This window comes from Tiliqua scincoides, chromosome 4 (assembly GCF_035046505.1).
Source record: "Tiliqua scincoides isolate rTilSci1 chromosome 4, rTilSci1.hap2, whole genome shotgun sequence".
NCBI classification, from domain to species: domain Eukaryota; kingdom Metazoa; phylum Chordata; class Lepidosauria; order Squamata; family Scincidae; genus Tiliqua; species Tiliqua scincoides.
In genome coordinates this window covers 202,763,114-202,782,738 of record NC_089824.1, presented here as the reverse complement: position 1 = coordinate 202,782,738, position 19,625 = coordinate 202,763,114, and the positions used below count along the sequence as shown (strand labels likewise).

Below are 19,625 nucleotides of genomic sequence, written 5' to 3'. Positions count from 1 at the left end.
AGGACCTAGGAGTGTGGTACCCAAACATTTTACCACCTGGAACCACTTTTTAAAACTACACTCTGTCGAGATTCAATTAGTTTCATGAGACAAAGAAAAGGAAAGTTGCACTTTGCCAGCTACTCCTGCCTTTGTTTTCATTCTTTTCACAATGGTGGTAGTGGGGGAAACTGCATTCTGGAGTATTTGTTGACCTCTGTGTTCGTAGAATTGGAACCATTCTGGTGACCTTGCGTTTCTCTTCGCCTGGTCTTCTAGAAAAGCTGAGGCATTTCCATCTACTTGTCACATGCGCACATGTGTGTGACTCAGTTTTCATATAAGGCTCAATACATTTGCCTTGTCATCTTGACTGGGGGGAGGGGCTTTGTTCTTGAGAGTTCGTTGGGCCCAATTCTGGTGGCAATGCTTTTTCCACAGCCTTCAGAGTGGACTGAGACAAATTTGCCTGCTTGTGAATAAATGTGTACGTGCTGCTCCATTTCGGTTTCCATAAGACTCAGAAAATTTTCTTTGTCAGCTACCAGTTTGTTAGTTTCATGATCCACCAAAAATCCTGTCCCAACCCACAGTTTGGGAACCATTGACTAGGATACTTACAGATATGTTTGTAATATGTGTGCTGTCCCATGTAAGGCTGCTTTCTGTAGTTAAGCTTCACATATTGGCATGGTGGGGCTGGAAAGGGGAAGGCAACTTTCAGTTTGTTTTCTAAAAACTGTGTGAGCACACAGCATGGTTTGGCAGTTGAGTGCTCACAATATTAATTTGGAGGGGTGGGCATGTGGCAGGTCATATATTAACAGTAGTATAATGGGCACAGCCTTCTAAGTGACCACCCCATTTACACCAGAAAATTATATATTTCTTTCATAGGAGCGCTGGTAGCACTTAAGTGGTAAGAATTGTGTTGCTGTTTGAGTATTGGGCAAAGGTCATTTCCTAACAGTGGAGCAGCAGCATTGAGGGAAAAGGTCTAGATTCCCTGCATTCAAAAGATTCCAGCTTCACCTTGATCACCTGAACCAACTAATTGTCTGTACAAATGGTTAATAACCTTATTCAGTATTACTGTTTGATTATCCCATTTCTGCCCAGCCCACAAGTGAACACATTTGGTCCCTGTTGCGTATATGCAACATTGTGCAGAAATGGCTTATTAAAAAGTCATCAGATCACCACTTCAGGAATCCCACATAGGAGAATTCATGTACTGTGTGTCCTAGTTTAAACATGGATTTGATCAAATGGATTTGATGATTGGACATACTAATTGTGGCAGTAGTGCAACATTGCATAAATTGTTGTATGCTGATATTGCAAAGACAAGTTGGTGTTTTAGGTAGGTAAGACCCAGTGACTAGAGTTTGGGTTTGGATAGATGGCAAATTAATTCAAATTCCTTCTCAGTTATAGAGTTCTCTGGTTATGTCACTGGATCTCCACTTCAGTTATTGGTAGATTATGATGTGGTAGTATGATCTATGTGATGAGCCAAATTACATGTTTTCCTTTCACATGAAGCAATCATTGCAGTTTGCAGTGACTTCAAGTGACTATTCTAAAGCAGGGGTGTCCAAACTTTTTGGCAGGAGGACCACATCATCTCTCTGACACTGTTGGGGGCTGAATTAATTTACATTTCAAATGTGAATAAATTTACATAAATGAGCTTGTATGAATGAATGGAGGTCTTGCAATAGCTCAAGGCCTATAAAGGTCCTTGCACAAAGCAAGGCTAACCTTTCCTTCACTGCCATTGCTGCATCACAGATGTGAAACAGCAAGCAGTGGAGGCAACACTTGTCCCACAACTCATGCAAGAGGTCAAACAATCATCTTCACGCTGACAGCAGTTGCGTCAGGCCAGCATGGGCTCCAGCAAGTCTTTGGAGGGTCAGATGCTCATTGGAGACTGGGGGCTCCCTGCGGGCCGAATTGTGAGTCCCTGAGGGCCGCAAGTGGCCCCCGGGCCAGGGTTTGGGCACCCCTGTTCTAAAGCATCAACTGCCTCTTAGGCTGCAATCCAGTACACACTTTCCTGGTAATAAGCCCCATTGAATTCAGTGGGGCATACTTCAGAGTAAACGTGCAAAGGATTGTGCTGTTAGTCTGCCTACCTCACAGTACTTTTGTTGGGATGAAATGAAATACAGTGTAAGATTAACCTGTTTTGAGCCCTTTTCGTAGGCTGAAGAAAAATATGTAGACAAGTATAAATTAGAACTGGGATGGTAGCAAAGATATAATTGAAATTGAGTGTTAGGTAGTAGAGATTTCCCTGAGAGACAGGTATACAAATACCATTAATTCTTTTTAACTTCAGAGTTTATGTTCCGGGAAAACCCTAAGGTAATGAAGACCTTGGGTACTGAAGAATTGATCCAATGGGAAAAATTGGCTTAGGTTCCCATGACCCTTTTCACTGTGTGCTTTTGCTACCAAACGCATCATTTTGTGTAGTGTTCTTGTAATGAAACATCCTGTAGTACAGTACGTACAGCACTTTGTGGAGCATATCCACGCACATACTTACAAGTATCACAGTTTCTCTTGGTAGACCTCATGCTGATGCTGTGCTTTAGGCCTCTCAGAATTTTTTCACTACTGCCCATAGCCGGTAATGGGCGCAAAGAGACTGTGTATGTGGCAAAATGGGTATATTTTTATAGAAGCAGATAAGCAAATCTGCAGGATCATAAGCAGCATATAATGAGAATTAACTGTATTGAGTCAAAGTTGTCTCTTCTCCTTGCTGATGATATCAACAGACGTCATAAATCACACACCCATATGGACACTGTTTAGGTATTTTAAATAGGCATTAAAATTACTCTTTGATAAAAATGTTGTTTAAAAAGAATTAAGGCATTAAAATTGGCATTTGGTCACAACAAATGAACTTTCCATTCCTCATGTTCCTCATGTTCCTTCCTCATATTGCAACTCATATGCACAGTTTCTAAATGGATTTCGTGTAAAATGAAATTGAAGTTAGAAATAAGGGGATATATAATTTTTCTTGTTCTATCATATTTTCATAGTGTAAAGCTTTATATTCCTATATATATAATTGTGCTAATTGGAGGCATCTTTGGTTGGAGCCAGCCATGGAGACATCAGCCTGGTTTAATTGACTTGTAAAACATTGTAATTTCCTGGGTTTTATTCTGATTTCAGTTGTTAAATTATTCTTAAGAGATACTTTTGAATAGTTGGTTTTCTCCTGATGATAATGTTTTGAATACCAACTTATAAGTTGGAGTGTGTTTGTGGTGTTTAAGAGACATTCCTAAAGGGAAAACCTTATTCTCTTTATAGAAATTCTTAAAGGTGAAATTCATTTTGTTAAAACAGTACCAACTGACGAAGAATAAGAGTGAAATGAGGATATAACTGGATACCTGTAGGGTGTGTGTCTTCATTGTTATAGCTAATAGTCTATAAATAGCATGAAATAAATACTTCAGGCTATTTTACATTTATAGTTGTCATGTGTAAGGTTATAATATAGTCCTTTATATCTGTACATATTTAAAATTTTGTATTATATTTCACCTTATGCCAGGAAGCATTATTTTTGTATGACCTTATATTAAACATGTCTTTTTAAATAGTAGCCTTTTCTGGAACTATTCATAAATATTGGATTGTATTATTAAGTTCAGTTAGTTATCACTAGGACTGTAATCCTATGCACACTTTCCTGTGAGTGAGTTCCATTTAACACAGTGGGGCTTACCTCTGAAAAGATTGTCCTGCAAATATCATTGAAATCAATGAGATTTAGGGCCCAATCCTATCCCCTACCACTGTGCCCATGGTACAGCAGCACTGAAGCAGTCACTGCTGTATCCTACAGGTTCAGGGAAGCAGCCAGAGGTCTCCTCGAGGTACAGAAACTTTGGTTTCCTTACCCATTGTAGAGCCCCAGCAGTCCCAATGGGTCTACTTGGAGCTGCACCAGCTGTTCAGCTGGCGCAGAACCAAGGAGACCTGTGTCAGACTCTGAGGCCCAGGAGGGGGATAGGATTCGGCAGCAGCTTCTGTTGCTCCGCCCCCTCCCAGGCCTCCCCCACCCAGAAATGCTTTCCTGCTGCTTGACAGTATGTCATTACGTGTTACTGCTGCTCATTCCAGTGGTGCAGAGGCCAAGCGCTGACTGGCGCTGATCACTCTACTGGCGCCTCTCCCCTCCTGGCCACCATAATGTGTCTTACAGCATGTTTGCAACAGCCATTGCTAGAGCAGCACATGGCCGCCAGTGCTGCCCCGGCTTAGGATAAGGCTGTCAGTCATGACTAAGGGCCCAATCCTATCCAATTTTCCAGCACTGATGCAGCTGCAATGCAATCTCAAGGCAAGGGGACAAATGTTCCCATACCTTAAGGAGGCCTCTGTGACTGCCTCCCCACCACAGGATGCAGCGCATGCCCCACTGGCACAGCTGCACTGAGACTGGAAAACTGGACAGGATTGGGCTCTAACCTAACTTAGGATACTACCCATATTGTACAATAGTTGCTTGCTGGGAGCATTTTTTAAATGCCTTTAATCAATGCCAGTTTGGGTTGAGTTGACTATTTTATTAACTTTACCTATTTGTTATATTTTGCAGAGGTTTATAGTGTTTTTTACATGTTGTTTAATTGCACTGAGTGGTGGGAAGCTGTCCTATGCTCTCTAGTGGGCTGTTAACCCCTGCTAATTGGGTAAGAGGCACTTTTTCAAGTGGGTGCTCCTTTTTTTAGCAGGGGGAGAGTAACTGGCCCACCTCACCCCAGCACTGTCTGTTCTAGTGGCTGTCTGCTGGTATTCCTTGGCATCTTTTTAGATTGTGAGCCCTTTTGGGACAGGGAGCCATTTAGTTATTTGATTTTTCTCTGTAAACCGCTTTGTGAACTTTTAGTTGAAAAGCGGTATATAAATACTGTTAATAATAATAATAATTTTTGCACAGTCATTTGGTTTATATAGGCAAAAGGATACTGGCTTTGAATTTGTCTAGGAGGGTGGAACTAATTGACTGTCAAAGCTGCACTTTTTGCACTTGTGTCCCAGTGTGGAGACCTCCAGCTGATATGCAAACACCACTTTAGAACAGGACTATGCAGACTTTGCAGGGCAAGATCGTTTTCCATCCTGGATAAAGCATTAAGTGTTTTGTGTGCACAGTACCAGAACACTGCTTACAGTAATTTTCTTCCTTTTGTCCATTTATCACCAAATACTTTTGCTAACTAAGAATATGACCTGAGCAGGATGTTTTTTCTCCAAAATACACTGCGGTGCAAGGATCTAGGATTTGTTCTAGAACTACTATGTGATTCTGCTGGTTGATAATCCAATTCAATCAACTATCTTTTGATTTTCTTACTTCTTTTCTTACTACTGTATTGTAATTCAGCAACATGAGTGCTTGATTACACTAGATGCTGAGTGCATCATAAAAAAAAGATAGGACTCAGAACCTTGGCTAAAATTTGTTATAGTTAAAACTAATTGTAATAGTTTCTTTGTTCTCACAAGGACTGTTATTTTTATTTTTAAAAAACATTCTTTCCTGTCTCTCTCTCTCTTTGAGGGGCTCAAGGTGGCTTACAGTAACAATTATAAACATTGATCAGCATCCTGACAAGTGTTTGTACCATTAATGGAAGGTGCTCCCAAAAGCATACATACTAGTTGGAATGGTAACCATTGTTAATATAGTAAACTGAGGCAGCAGTTAAAATAAGATCAGATGGAGGAACAAAACAGTCAAATGAACTGAGAATTTGGTGGGCCGCTGTGAGATACAGGAAGCTGGACTAGATGGGCCTATAGCCTGATCCAGTGGGGCTGTTCTTATGTTCTAAAAAGTCTGTGTCAAGAACCAGGTTTTCAATCTCAGGCAAAATATAGACTGGAAGGGAGACAGTTGCACAGTAGTAGGTAGGGAATTCCACCTGTTAGGGCAGTGGTTCTTGAACTTTTCCGGCTCGCGCCTCCCCTGATCCTTGTAGCTGTTGGCCACAGCTCCCCATTACAACACCTCAGTTACCCCCAAAATGGGGATGAAGGTGTTGTAATTATACACTAGAAACAAGGCTGCCAGCACTCTGAGAATGCAATCCTAACCACACTTACCTGAGAGTAAGCCCCATTGAACAAAATAGGACTTACTTCTGAGTAGACCTGGTTAGGATCGTGCCCTGAGTTTGTTAGCAGCACACCTGGAGGGTTTGGAAAGGGAGGGGGGAAGTGATGAATCTGCTGGGGGAGGGGAAGACTTTGTTTTGTGTGTATCTGCTAATTGCAAACTGAGACCCAGAGACTGTTTGGCTGGAATTCTAACCGCACTTTCCTGGGAGTAAGTCCCATTGAACACAATAGGACTTACTTCTGAGTAGATCTAGCTAGGATGTGCCTTTTGTCTTACAATAGCAGCCAACAGAGTACCCCCCCCCCCCCGAAAAGAAGGCAAGAGGATAAAGGGGAATGGCTAAAAAGGAATGGGGATTTTTATTTTTAATCAATTTTTGGAGACAAAGCCATCAAGAGTGACTTTTTTCTTTTTTGAAGGGGGAGGAAAAAGAGAAAGGTGAGGATCCTTGGTTAAGCTGACACAAACCCCAAGCCTATGTAGGTCTACTCAGAAGTAAGCCCCATTTGAGTCAGTGGGGCTTACTCCCAGGAAAGTGTGGAAAGGATTGCAGCCACATACAGCAAGATTACAACTCACCCCAAAGTAGACGGGGGCTGCTCACACACATACACCCAGCATGCAGATGCCACCCCTGTTCCCCCAGGCAAGACGGAGGGATGCAGCCTGGGGCATTTGGACACTCTGCCACGAGGAGCAGAGGAAAGCGCTGCACTGCCTGTACTTACTCTTCCCTCCCAGTTTGAAGCCTGCCAGGAGCGCCCCTGTGCAGATGAGATGCAGCACCTCCGCACTCTTCTCTCCTACAGCCTTGACCAATCCCAGGATGACCAGGGCGAGGGGCACACTGGGAAATGTAGTCCTTGGGGCAAGGTTGCACATGGAGAGAGCTCCATGATGAGATGGGGCATCTCTACCTGCCCAGCCAGCCTTCTCTTCCACCTCCCCCCACCTTGTTTCACACTGCCCCACCTACCTCACCTCATGCTACCGCACTTACCTCGTTCTCAGCCTCGGAAAAGCAGCAAGTCAGAGGCAGCACCTGCAGCTGAGCAGAACAGAGCAGCTGCGGCCACCTCTCTCCCTGAGATGCCTGGCAACGCCCCTGGAGGCTAGCCACACCTCACTAGGGAGGCGGGATACACAGATTGAATACCTCAGTGTTAGGGATATCACTGAGAGAGGCCCTCCTTCACTCAGAGTGCAGCAGAACACAAAAGAGAGCCTTCCTTCCTGGTTTTAATTGATTGAAATAGCCATATGGAGGAAGATAGTCCTTCAGAGATCCTGGCCCCAAGTTATGTAGAACTTTAAAAGAAATATCCAGAACTTTAAAAGTAATATCCAGTGGTTTGTATCATGCCTGGAAACATACTGGTTATTATTTCTTTTAATTACATGACCTATCTAGCTAATTCTGGTGTGTCCAGCAAGTTGCTTATATTTCCTTTGCCCTGTTTGGAGTAACATTTGCAAGACGTAAGACCATGAGTCATTTCATACAACTGTTAAAATGTAAGTTCTATTTACAGAATTCTGTGTGTCGTCCCCCCCACCCCCCAATACAACTCCCAAAATTTTACCCCAATTTATCCAAGGGTCATAGAAAATTCCATGATTTTTGGCTCAAAACTTGCCCTTGACTTATTTGTGAGTTTGACTTATACTTGAGTATTTTTGGTAAATAAGAGTTGTTAGCAGAAGCTGCTGGCTGTCATGCAATGAACTGTGTTTATTTTGCCAAATGTACCCTAGTGAGTATATTGCACACGACAGTAAGACAACGTAGTTATGATATATATCTTTTTCTCTATACATCAGTGATACTAGTTTAGTAAAACTGTCATATAAAGAATAATTTGAGTAGCTGTATGCCAGCTAGTACAGTAGAATTTGTATGTGCATATATGTTTATGTATATATGTTATGTATATATTTGTTTATGTATATATGTGTATGTGCATGTATATAGCATGTATGTTGTATATGTATAACATTATCTCTCTGACCCAGTGTTGGGAGCTGGGAAAAAAATTAATTTACATTTTAAATGTGAATAAAATTACATACATTTTCATAAATGAATATATTAGTGATGGAACTTATATGAATGAGTGAAGGTCTTGCAGTAGCTCAAGGCCTATAAAAGACCTTGCATGAAGCAAGGTCAGCCTTTCCTTCGCTGTCACTGCTACTTCACAGGCATGTGAAGGGAGCCTTTGGCCCACAACTCATGCAAGAGGTTGAATAGTCACCCTTGCAGTGAGAACAGTTGTGTCAGGCCAGTGCAGGCTCCAGCAAGTTTCCGGAGGGCCAGAGGCTCATTGGAGGCTGGGAAGTCCCCGAGGGCCACAAATGGCCATTGGGCCAGGGTTTGGGCACACTTGGTTTAGAGTGACACATACTTCCTGCTACAAATTGCACATTTTTGCACTTTCCTTGTTTTTGACATCTAAATAGTATTTAATCTTCCTTTTCATCTCTGTTCCAAAGGCATGCTTTGTATTGGCAGTACAGCCCTTTATGGAAAATGTCCTGAGCATGCATAATTAACAGAGATGAGCAACCTTACTCTCTTGAAGCTTATTGTCTTACTGTTTTTTTTTTACTGTTATTTTTTCACGATTGTATTATGAATGATACTTGGATTGCATGCATCCCTTCGCAAAACCAGTGACTCAAAGTGCTGTTTATGTCAACATGCTGGAACTTCCAGTGGGGTGTGATGTTTGTCTGCTTGGCCTCAATTCCTACTTGTATAAGTCAATTCCTACTGACTTGATATATTGACAACTGGTCACAGTTGTGTAACTGATAAAATAGTTGCTAAGGTTAAAACTTATATTTGATACCTGCTTAGTTATAGCTTCTTAACTAAAACTCCAGTGTTATCTGGAGGCACTTGGGAGCTGGATATGGTGGGTGGGCAGACTTTTGCTCAGCTCTGGCTGCACCAGACTAATTTAGACCGCAGTGGTCCGTGGCTTGGTGACATCTTGTCTTGATTATTGTAATGCACTCTATATGGGGCTGCCCCAAAGACTATCTGGAAACTGCAATTAATGCAGAATGCTGTGGCTTATGTGGTCCCTGAGGCTCAGTGGTTCCACTCTGTTGGGCTACTGCTCCTATGGCTACACTTAGCTGCCGGTTCATTTCTGGACACAGTTGAAGGTGCCATTTTTAAATTTTAAAATGCTTTATGGCTTAGGACCGGGTTACCTGATGGACCATCTCCTTCCATATGTTCTGACCTGTCCCCTGAGATCTTCTGAGAGAGCTCTCCTGTGTGTGCCACCCTTAATGGAGACTAGGCTTGCAGCAACAAGAGGAAGTATCTTTTTCTGTCATGGCACCACAGTTAAAAAACTCCCTCCCTTGTTCCTTCTCTGGAGGCTTTCTAGTGGGCATTGAAAACTTTTCTGGGAAGCGTTTTTGATGTAATTAGTGTGGCAGCATACCTTTAAGTCTTTATTTACTGCTCTGTGCTGTTTATTTATTTGCTCTTATTGTGATTTTAATGGTGGGTCTTATGTTCTCTTTTTACTGATGGATTTTATGCTGCTGCTTTTGTTGACTGGTTTTATGAGTAATGGGGTTGTACTTTATGCTGTGCTCTTCATTTTTAACTTGGCCTATTTGTGCTGCTAATTGTATAGTTTAGTTGTTTTATAATTTTCAGTAGTGAGATGTACTTGTTTTTGTTTCTGTTTTTTGTAAGCTGTCTTGGATGCTCCATTATGGGGGTGGAAAGGCTGAATGAAAGTTTAAATAAATAAATAAATGAAAGCCTTTAATAATTGTTGCGAAGAATAGGTAGAATTTTTCACAATACAAGTAAGAGCAGTCTTCTGGATCAACTGAGCCTTTATGATATTATTTGTCCTTAATGCATTTTTATCCATATTGCTGTGCTCTGTTCAGTGAAGTACTAAAAAGTGACAATAGAGCTTCTATACCTTGACTGTCTTGGCAGCAAACAGTCCAGATCAGTGGTTCTCACACATTTAGTACTGGTACCCACTTTTTAGAATGAGAATCCGGAAGTGATATCTTGACTGAAAATGACATCATCAAGCAGGAAAATTTTTTAACCATCCTAGGCTTCAATCCTGCACTTATCCAGGAGTAAGTCCTATTTACTATTATTGTTTAAAGAATATATATAGTAGCTTGTTAAAAGTACAGGTCTGTAACATTTCCTCAAATGCAGTCAAATACCATGGTAGCATGAGGTCTAATATATTTAAAAAAATTGAAATGAATGGGGACCCTCCTGAAATTGGCTCGTGACCCACCTAGTGGGTCCCAAGCCACACTTTGAGAAACACTGGTCCGAATGGTTTGTCAAAGGTTTTCAGTATTGCTTTACCTTTTGTTTCAGATCCTGGCTCTGCTGAACGTACAGCTCAGAAACGGAAGTTTCCAAGTCCTCCACACTCTTCCAATGGTCACTCCCCAGAAGACTCATCAACTAGCCCTATTAAAAAGAAAAAGAAGCCTGGCTTATTGAACAGTAATAATAAAGAGCAGGTAATAGAAGTTGTGGATTTGATGTGATGTTGGTATATGAAATTCATACTAATGACTACATACTGTATTCATTCCTTGGTTCAGTACCTCCATTTGCAGTAATTATTCTCTGTGGACTATAGGGGAGAACAGAGATGGTTAATGACTGTTTCATTTCTAGTATCTGCTACAGCCTAGATCTTTTTATGAAAAAGTGTTACTTTGGAATTAAACAGAAGTTAAAATTTGGTAAGCAGGCTGTAGTGTTGACCAGTGCTTATTGTTCCTTTGGTCTTTAACAGACTCTTCCCTCTCCCCTCCCAGCTGCAGTATTATTGGGATACTCTCTATGAAGCCTAAGTACTTTGTGGGTACTCTTTATTTATTGAACTGAAAAAAGCTGGTGTGGCCAGAAACCAGGCACCTGCTAGGAGAGGGAATGTTTGGAATTGTCAAGAAAGTATTGGGTATTTCTTTACTGCTGTTGGGCTAGAAGCCCTGGAAAGTTGATTTTGTTGGTGGGGTTGGGAAAGAGGCTAGGCAGCTGCCCATCTTACATATGTAAAACCTTACTATGTCAGGCCAAAGATCTTCTAGTGCAGCATCCTGTTGCACATGATGGTTCACCAGTTGCCTCAGGGAAAACCACAAGCAAGAGATGAAGACATGTCCCTTTACCGCCATTGCTCCCTTGCAGTTGGTGTTCGGATGTATACAGTCTCTGAACCTGGAGATGGCAGTTAATCATAATTTTTTTACCCTTTCTGATGCTTATTTCTACTCTGTGAGCACTTGCTTAGCTTCTTGCTGGCTCTTTTCCTGATTTAAAGTTCTCATCACAAAGAAAGCTGGGAAGGCCAAACACTAACTTCCAGATAGTTTTGATGGAAGTAAAATCAAGCTCAAGCTATTCAGGATGGCAATATAATATAGCTGTCTTTATCCTTACATTGATGCTTACTTTTTCCAATTACTGTATAATTCTCACAGAAAATGGCTGGAGTATTTTGCTCTTGTGCCACCTATATAGGCAGTTTTCTTCAGTAGTGTCTTGCTAGTTGGCTGACTCACTTTTCTGTAGGCCTCTGTGTTTCTTTATCTCTCAGGTGTATTCTTTGAATATGTCCTGAGGGAAACAAAACACTGGAGTGCTAGAGTGCAGATTTTACTGTTTCTTGTTTTGTCAAGAAAGAAATGGTTCACATTTTCCTAGAGAAGTGTGCACGTAATAGCAGGACACCCTCTCTTTGCTCAACACAAATTGTATTAAATTACCTTTTTACAAAAACACAATAACAGATGAGCAATCATACAATTTAAGTGCCTATGTAAATGTGTGAGAGAGAGAGAGAGCATTTAATACAGAAAAACAACTGCTCCCATTGTTAAGCTTTTATTTAGATTTATAAATTAACGTCTAAACTAAAGCATCACACTGTAGTTATTTAAATTTAACGAAAACTCTAATGAAGCAAATTTAGAATTGCTGATATTTCTGTTTATTAACTGAATAAATCCAGGGAACCATCCAACTGGGAAAACTTTCCATATTGTTCTTCAAATTGTTGATTATTATCTCATTTCTTGTGGATGTTGTGATTGTAATCTCTAGCTTATGGATCTCTTTTGCTAGCAATAATTTAGTAGTAATAACTGACTCTGCAAACGTAGGCAAGTCTAATACTAGGTCTAAGTAAGCAACAGTTTGCTGATATGTATAGGATTGTTGATCACTGATATATTTGTGACTTTTTGTTTGCTAGTTTTTGCAATAGCTGTTCATCCATTATGACATGGAATAACTACATGCTCAAGAGTGACATTATGGTTGCTCCATTGCTGTAGTATTTGGGTGTGGGTGTGGAAATGGAATCTCTTTACTAAAAGTGTGTTCTTTTCTCCCTGTCTGGTTTTCCATACTTCAGCAGTATCTCTGGGGTGCGAGTCACACTTCAGTTTTCTCATGGTTAAAAGAATTGTCACTGTGCAGCACTGTCCAACTTTTAAGTTAGGCATTACTTGCAGACCACTTTGTGGTTTGTGGTTGCTGGCTTTGTAGGATCACCTGCATGGGCTTCATTTCATGGTGGTTTTCATAATCTGTAGTATTGTGTTCAGTTCTGGTCACCACATCTCAAAAAAGTCATAGTGAAACTAGAAAAGGTGCAGAAGAGAGTGACCAAAATGGGCTAGGGCACCTCCCGTATGAGGAAAGGCTCTACAGCATTTGGGGCTCTTCAGTCTAGAAAAAAGACTCACACAACCCCAAAACCATCCACTAAAATTGAGTATTGGGAGACAAAAGAAAATATTTCTTTACCCAATATGTAATTAATCTGTGGAACCCCTTGCCAAAGGATGTGGTCATGGTGTTCAACTAAGATGCCTTTAAAAGGGGATTGGACAAATTTCTAGAAGAAAAGTCCATCACAGATACAAACCTGGGTATGTGCAACCTCATGGTTTTAGAAATAGTCTGCCTCAGAAGAGCAGATACAAGAGAGTGGTAACAAGATACAGGTATCTTTTTGTCTTATGTGCTCTCTGGAGGCATCTGGTAGGCAACAGGAAGCTGGACTGTGTGAGCCTTTTGCCTGATTCAGCGGGGCTCTTAATGAATGTGTGGTTGTTCCTCTTATGGCCCAGTCCTATCCATGGCTAGCTTGAGCTATGCAAGGATGCTGGTGCATCCTGCAGACTGCCTGGGGACCAGACTGGCTGAGAGAGGTAAGTAAAGAATTTTTTACTTACCTCCTCCACTTTTTCCTGATCCACAGTAGGCCTGCTCATAACTATGCCAGCTATTTTGCTGGTGTTTGTCTGTTAGGGGATATGTTGGACCTGGGATGGGGGTGTAGGATCCCACAGATGCCATTACTGCTGCGATTCATCTCTGACCCACCCTTGACCTGGCCAGATCCTCATCCTGATTTGCTCCTGCTGGCAGCTGGTCTGCTGCCTGGCATGGGACTTAACGACAACCACACCATTAGCAGTGAGCTACAGACTGTTGGAGTGGCTGCAACAGTGGCAGTCTGCATGATGTGCTGGGGGACCACAAGATTCATCAGCCTATCATGTGGATAGTATTGAGCTGTTAACTTCCAAAAGCACCCCAGTTAAAAGTAATTGAAAATAAACCAATCAATGTCTTCTGGTTAGAATCAGTTGAATTGCTTGGAAAAAGAATACAGAGGAATGCGTATTCCTGGATCCCATGCTTTTCTGCAGATCAGATCCACGTTGCCCCTCCTGCACGCCCTCTTCGGAGGCTTTTCTGAGACCTGCAGAGACCATGTATGTCTGCCCCTGGCCTCTGTGGGGCTCAGAATGGCCATTTCAGCCAAAAAACAAACATACACGTAACTTCCGGTTTCCGGGAAGGAAACTGGAAATGACATTCTTATGTTTTATAAGACATTCTGAGGCCTGGGAAAGCCCTCCAGTGGTGGAGGGCTTTCCCGTCCCTCAGAGTGCCTACAGAGCTCCCCTCACCTTCGGAGGACGGGGGTGTCCCCAGGTATTTGTGGTTTCAGTTAACGGCGGGGGTAGGGGGTTCCAGAATGGAACCCCTGCATATATGGGGCACACTTGTAATGTGATTTATGAATTATTGGGCAGCTTGGCTTCTTGGCAAAAATTCAAACTTAGATTTTTGCTTTAATGCAGGAGGTTGATTGAAATGTTAGCATTCTGCTAAATATTCATCTTCAACAACTGAATGAAAAAGTATTGTTTTTCCAGAACAGCTGTCAAAAAACTCTAAAGTACTAGTATCAGATGTGTAACTTTTTATTACTGTAAATCTTTAGATGGTAGAACTGAAACGTGTAGCCTGGGTTTGAAGCAGCCTCATAATAACTAAATAGCATGATTACTATTTTAATTTTTTGTGTTCTCTCTTGGATACCATGGGAGTAATTCAGGAAAGTGTCTAATCTTGTCTGATGCACAGTATTAATATTTTCACTGTGGGTATACAGTAACAGTAACAGTGGGAAACACTGTTAGTCTGTCTCCTTACAAGAATACCACACTTAGAGCAACAGTGCTAGCAATTAGCATAAGGTAGTTTTGTTTCCTGTGCAGTATTTAAGTAGAATTTGTGATGAGAACACTATCTCATACACAAGTGTAGTTGTAACTGCTACTAACTCTTGTAAATGTTTCAGGTCACACTTGTATATCTTGAGTGTTACCACTGCTGTCTAGCTGCCTGTGATTATGAGGAAATTGACCTGGTCAACCAAGTCCCCAACCTACAGTACACAAAAAGAAGTGGTGAATAGAGTAGGGTGTAGCCTTTATGCTTTAGCTAGAGTTTGTTCCCACAAGGCAGTATACAAGATTCAGGGTAGATTCAGGGTGTTTATATTTGGTCAGTATACCTGGTTTATGTGAGTGTGGAATCTCAGAAGGAGGATCAAAATCCTGCATCTTTATCAGCAAAGTTTGTGCCTTCATACAAGTCTAAAGCCTGCCTTTTTTGTATGGATATAGAAATAGCTGTGTCACTTTTACACAATCACTCATTTTGAGATGAATCAGTGGTGAAAATCAAGAACTCCCAATGACCCAGGAACTTAGTCACTTTACAGGGTTGTTATAAGGACAGTATCAAAGTAATGTACGTGAAGTACTTTGTGCACTCAAAGCACTGTATAAATATTAAATATTAGTATTGATTGGGTAAATGAATTCGAGATTTAAGTGGTATAAACAGATTTTGTATCAATTTCTTACATTTATAAAGAGGACAAATGATATAAGTTTTAAGCTTCTGTATCTGCCTGGTTAGAAACTTTGGGAATGTCAAGTCTCAGGTGTGATCCTTCTGTTTTTGCTGAAGGTGTTTCTTGGAAGCCTTAGGGATGTATTTCAGGAGCACATGCAAACATCAGGCCATGTTTGCACTTGAGAATTGCTCTTAATTGGAACAGTGGGGCCACTTTAATGTAAGTTCAGTTTGGCATGTGCACCCTGTCTTTATTTTGTCAATCGGTGTGGTATATATTACTGTTTTGCCACACCACTGCTATTTATGCTGCAGTACACTTCTTTTTTAGGTTTTATTACTCCTCTACTGTTTTAGAAATGCTCCAGTTATAGAGAATGAATACACAGGCCTACAAAATTGAGGGTCAGAAAAGTTTTTCCCAAACTTTATGGTGGTTTGATATGAATTTGGGGTGCCAATTCCAAAAATGGCATCCGTTTTGCCCTATCACGTCTAGTTTTGGAGATACAGTATAGCCTCTTTACTGAATGGTTCAAGCAGCTTCCTCATGGCTCATGGCTTCCTCATGAGGAAACTGCTTGAACCATTCACTAAAGAGGCTATACTATATTTCCAAAACTAGACGTGATAGGGCAAAACGGATGCCATTTTTTGGAATCGGCACCCCAAATATACCCAGGAATTGGTGTAACATTTAAGGAAGCAAAATGTGTGTTGGCCTGTGTTATTGGTGTTGTGCCATCAAACAGTACATTACAATTTTAATATGAACAGATTCATTCGGGACTGTAGTAGTGACTTTTTTTTACTACTGACATGATTCATATTGATAAACCTTTACATTTTTCATACAATTCATCTTATCCAGCCTGTAACTTGTAAGTTTGTGCATAAGGAATTGTAAACATACATTGATGGAATTGCAGAGGTGTCAGAGCCTTGTTTTTTTCTACAATTGACAAGTGTTTAGGGTACAGTAATCTTAATATTGCCTTTAATATACAGCAGTGATTTTCAATCTTTTTCATCTGATGACACACTAACAAGGCATTAAAATTGTCAAGGCACACCATCAGTTTTTTGACAACTGACAAGGCACACCATGCTGCAGGTGGGAGGCTCACACCCTACCAAAAAATGACCCTTCCCAAACTCCCAAGGCACACCTACAGACCATTCATGGCACACCAATGTGTCACAGCACACTGGCTGAAAATCGCTGATGTGCAAAATTGCTTCCTTTGGCAGACAAAAGATCAAAATTACTATTTCTAATATAAATAAACAAGTACTTTCCTTGGCTTTTCTTATGCATATTCATTGAGACAGTATTAACAGTATCCAAATTATGCCTTGATCTGAAACATTTTTAACTAAAAATATAGAATCAGTGCTTTCTGAGCTGGTAATTTATGAACTATTGAGTTAGTCCAATTTTTGTCCCATAAAAATTCTGTTGCTTTTGAGTAAGGACTAGCATTTAAAGAAAAAGACAAATCTTAAAGATGCTCTGAGTGCAAAATGATAGTTCTGGATAAACCATAGATGACTCCTTAAGAGATGTTGTGCCTTCTCATGTTTAAAATTTTGTTGAAAAATATACACAGTTTTCTGCTCTCCTGTTCATACGTACTCAGTGAATGTGTATTCATTTTAAGCATGTATTAAAATGTATTTTAATTAACTTTGTGTATAATTCTGATATATAATACCTGTACACCATTTAAACATATGATCACTTAAAAATGTTTGGATGCTTATGTGTGTGTGATTATTGATACCCACGTAAAAACAAGTAAAGTTTGGATTTGTTCAGCAGAAAGAGTAATCTTTATGAGAGCATCCATAACTATGCTGTGCATTTTAAAATAAAATATATTGCTACATATACCACTAATCTGGTTTTGGAGTGTTTTTACACTGAGTGATTCATCTGCCAGGATCAGTGTTTCGTTGTGATTTTGTTTGAGGAGTTTTACATATACCCACTAGAGCAGAGTCAAGTAGCTTTCTGATGAAGGTACTGTGTAGGATCTGGCAATTGTTGCAGAGGCCACAGCATTGCTGTGGTTGAAAGTGCTTCAATCCTCTCTCCCTATCCTATGTCAACTCCTTCAGAGTTCCACAGATGTCAAGCTGTTAATATTATATTTTCCAATGTTTCTAACTCTGTTTCAAATAAGGAACCAATTGCTCAGACTAGAGCTTGATAGAAAAGTGTGCTGTATATATTCGTTTTGGATGCTGCCTTTGAAAGACATGCAAAAATGACCTTTCTAGAGCTTGGAAACTCTGATTGAAGCACTTCATGTGAACCAAGATCAAATTATAGTTTGATATTCTGGTTTGTAGTTTCTGCATTTGGACATGACAGGAAACTAGAGTTAAAAAACCAGGATACTTTCAGTTAAACTAGGTGTGCAAAGGAAGGAGGACCTGGTAGGAGGAAGCATTTAGCACATGTTCCTGGTATGACAGAGCACAATTATCATGTCTGGTCTCTGTATTTACTAAAGAAATAAACACATCTATGTGCTTCCTTGTCTGTTACAAAAAATGGGTATTCATCCACTTGATGGGCTGTCCCATTTTATCAATGAGCTGAAATACAGAAAACTGTTTGTGTCTGCCAGGACAGATCACAGCTTCAGCTGTTTGTGGAATGGATGGTGAGATACACAAAGTTTCACAATAGGATCTCACACAAAAATTTATGATGGGAAAAGCAGGAGAAATACAAGCTGTTTTGAGACAGGTCCTGAAGACTCTCTTGTAGTTACAAAGATGTAAATGTCTCTGTATTTTAGCACAATACCTGTTGCCACTCTCTTTAAAGTGGACACATGTCACTTCCACATAAGCCCATTAATTAAGGGCTTCAGAATATATGAGATAGGACAGCAGCTGCTCTTGGCTCAGGGATTTAGTGTAGCCCTGTTTCAAATATTTGTCATGTGCTGAGTGAAAGAATGCAACTTCATAAACACAAGCTGGGCTGTGTCAAATGCTGTTGGGGGCTGGTTGGTCATGTTTGATTATTATTATTTATTTCAAAATGCAAATTTGTTTTGAAACCAAACCTGTCTTTCTTGCCTACATTTCAGTCAGAACTAAGACATGGTCCGTTTTACTATATGAAGCAGCCACTCACCACAGACCCTGTTGATGTTGTACCGCAGGATGGACGGAATGATTTCTATTGCTGGGTTTGTCATCGGGAAGGCCAAGTCCTCTGCTGTGAACTCTGCCCTCGGGTTTATCATGCTAAGTGTCTGAAACTGACAGCGGAGCCAGAGGGGGATTGGTTTTGCCCAGAGTGTGAGGTTAGTTTGATAGAGGTGCATATTTGTCTCATTGATACTTATTTTCCTTCTCTTGGAATTCATTCTCTTTTCAATTTAGTTTGATTGCCCAGTCACTTCTTGGAATGATGGAGAAGGGATAGTGTACACTTATAAAAGTATAAGACTTTTACTAATCTTTACCAATTTTGTATGTATGTTTTGTTTTCTTTGATGTTTTCTTTTTCACCCTTGATTACCTACATCTTTTGTGATTACTTTTTCAAATACCCACTATTTATGGAAAAGGAGAGAAATTATGTTGTGTGTTTGTTGCCTGTTGTGTGTGTTGTTGTCCCTTAGGTCTCATTCACCTTGAGTGTGGTGAGGGCAGTTTCCTTGTGATGTCTCCCCATCCCATTTTGGTAAATGTGAGCATCCCAGTGCAGGGAGGACCTGCCCCTCACCAACTGGGTCCTTTGGGGGACTCTTAGGAGGCCTCAGACTGGCTCAGGGAGAGGGTGTTATGGCACCCAGGTCCTCCTCCCTGGCTTGGCTGCCTGTTTCTGGCTCTCAGGCAGGTAGTGTTGGCTGCACAGCCTCCTGCCTCCCTCTGCCCCTTGTCATCACTGGCCTCACGGCCTTTGTAGGGCAAGCTATGCCCTTGATCCCTCCTCTTACGCTCAGGGGAGGTACAAAGGGTGGTTCCCTAGGGGCCACCCGCCCCTGGGGCTAGTGACCTCCTCCCCCTCTCCTCACTGCCTCTGACTCACCCCTCCTTTGCTGGGCTGCTGCAACTATTGTTCTGGCCATGGGTCTAATATTGGCCTCATACACAATTTGAAGTAAAAAAAAAATCTTGGAAATTAATGTTAAAAGTTATTTTAGAAAGACCACATTTTCAACCACTCACATTTGCCAGCACTTCAGCTTTTAGCTCTTAGAAAAA

At 40.9% G+C, this 19,625-nt stretch overlaps 1 protein-coding gene across 5 annotated transcripts in view; it reads left to right on the top strand.

Annotated features, from left to right (window-relative positions):
• The window catches only part of ZMYND8 (zinc finger MYND-type containing 8), a 128,401-nt gene that overhangs the window by 60,490 nt on the left and 48,286 nt on the right, over nt 1-19,625 (top strand). For 4 of the 5 annotated variants that reach the window (XM_066626509.1, XM_066626506.1, XM_066626507.1 and 1 more), the window contains 2 exons: nt 10,530-10,678; nt 18,500-18,718. In XM_066626509.1, coding sequence (XP_066482606.1) covers nt 10,530-10,678; nt 18,500-18,718 — 368 coding nt within the window. The remainder of the gene's footprint in view (nt 1-10,529; nt 10,679-18,499; nt 18,719-19,625) is intronic. The other variant, XM_066626508.1, reaches the window with a different exon arrangement.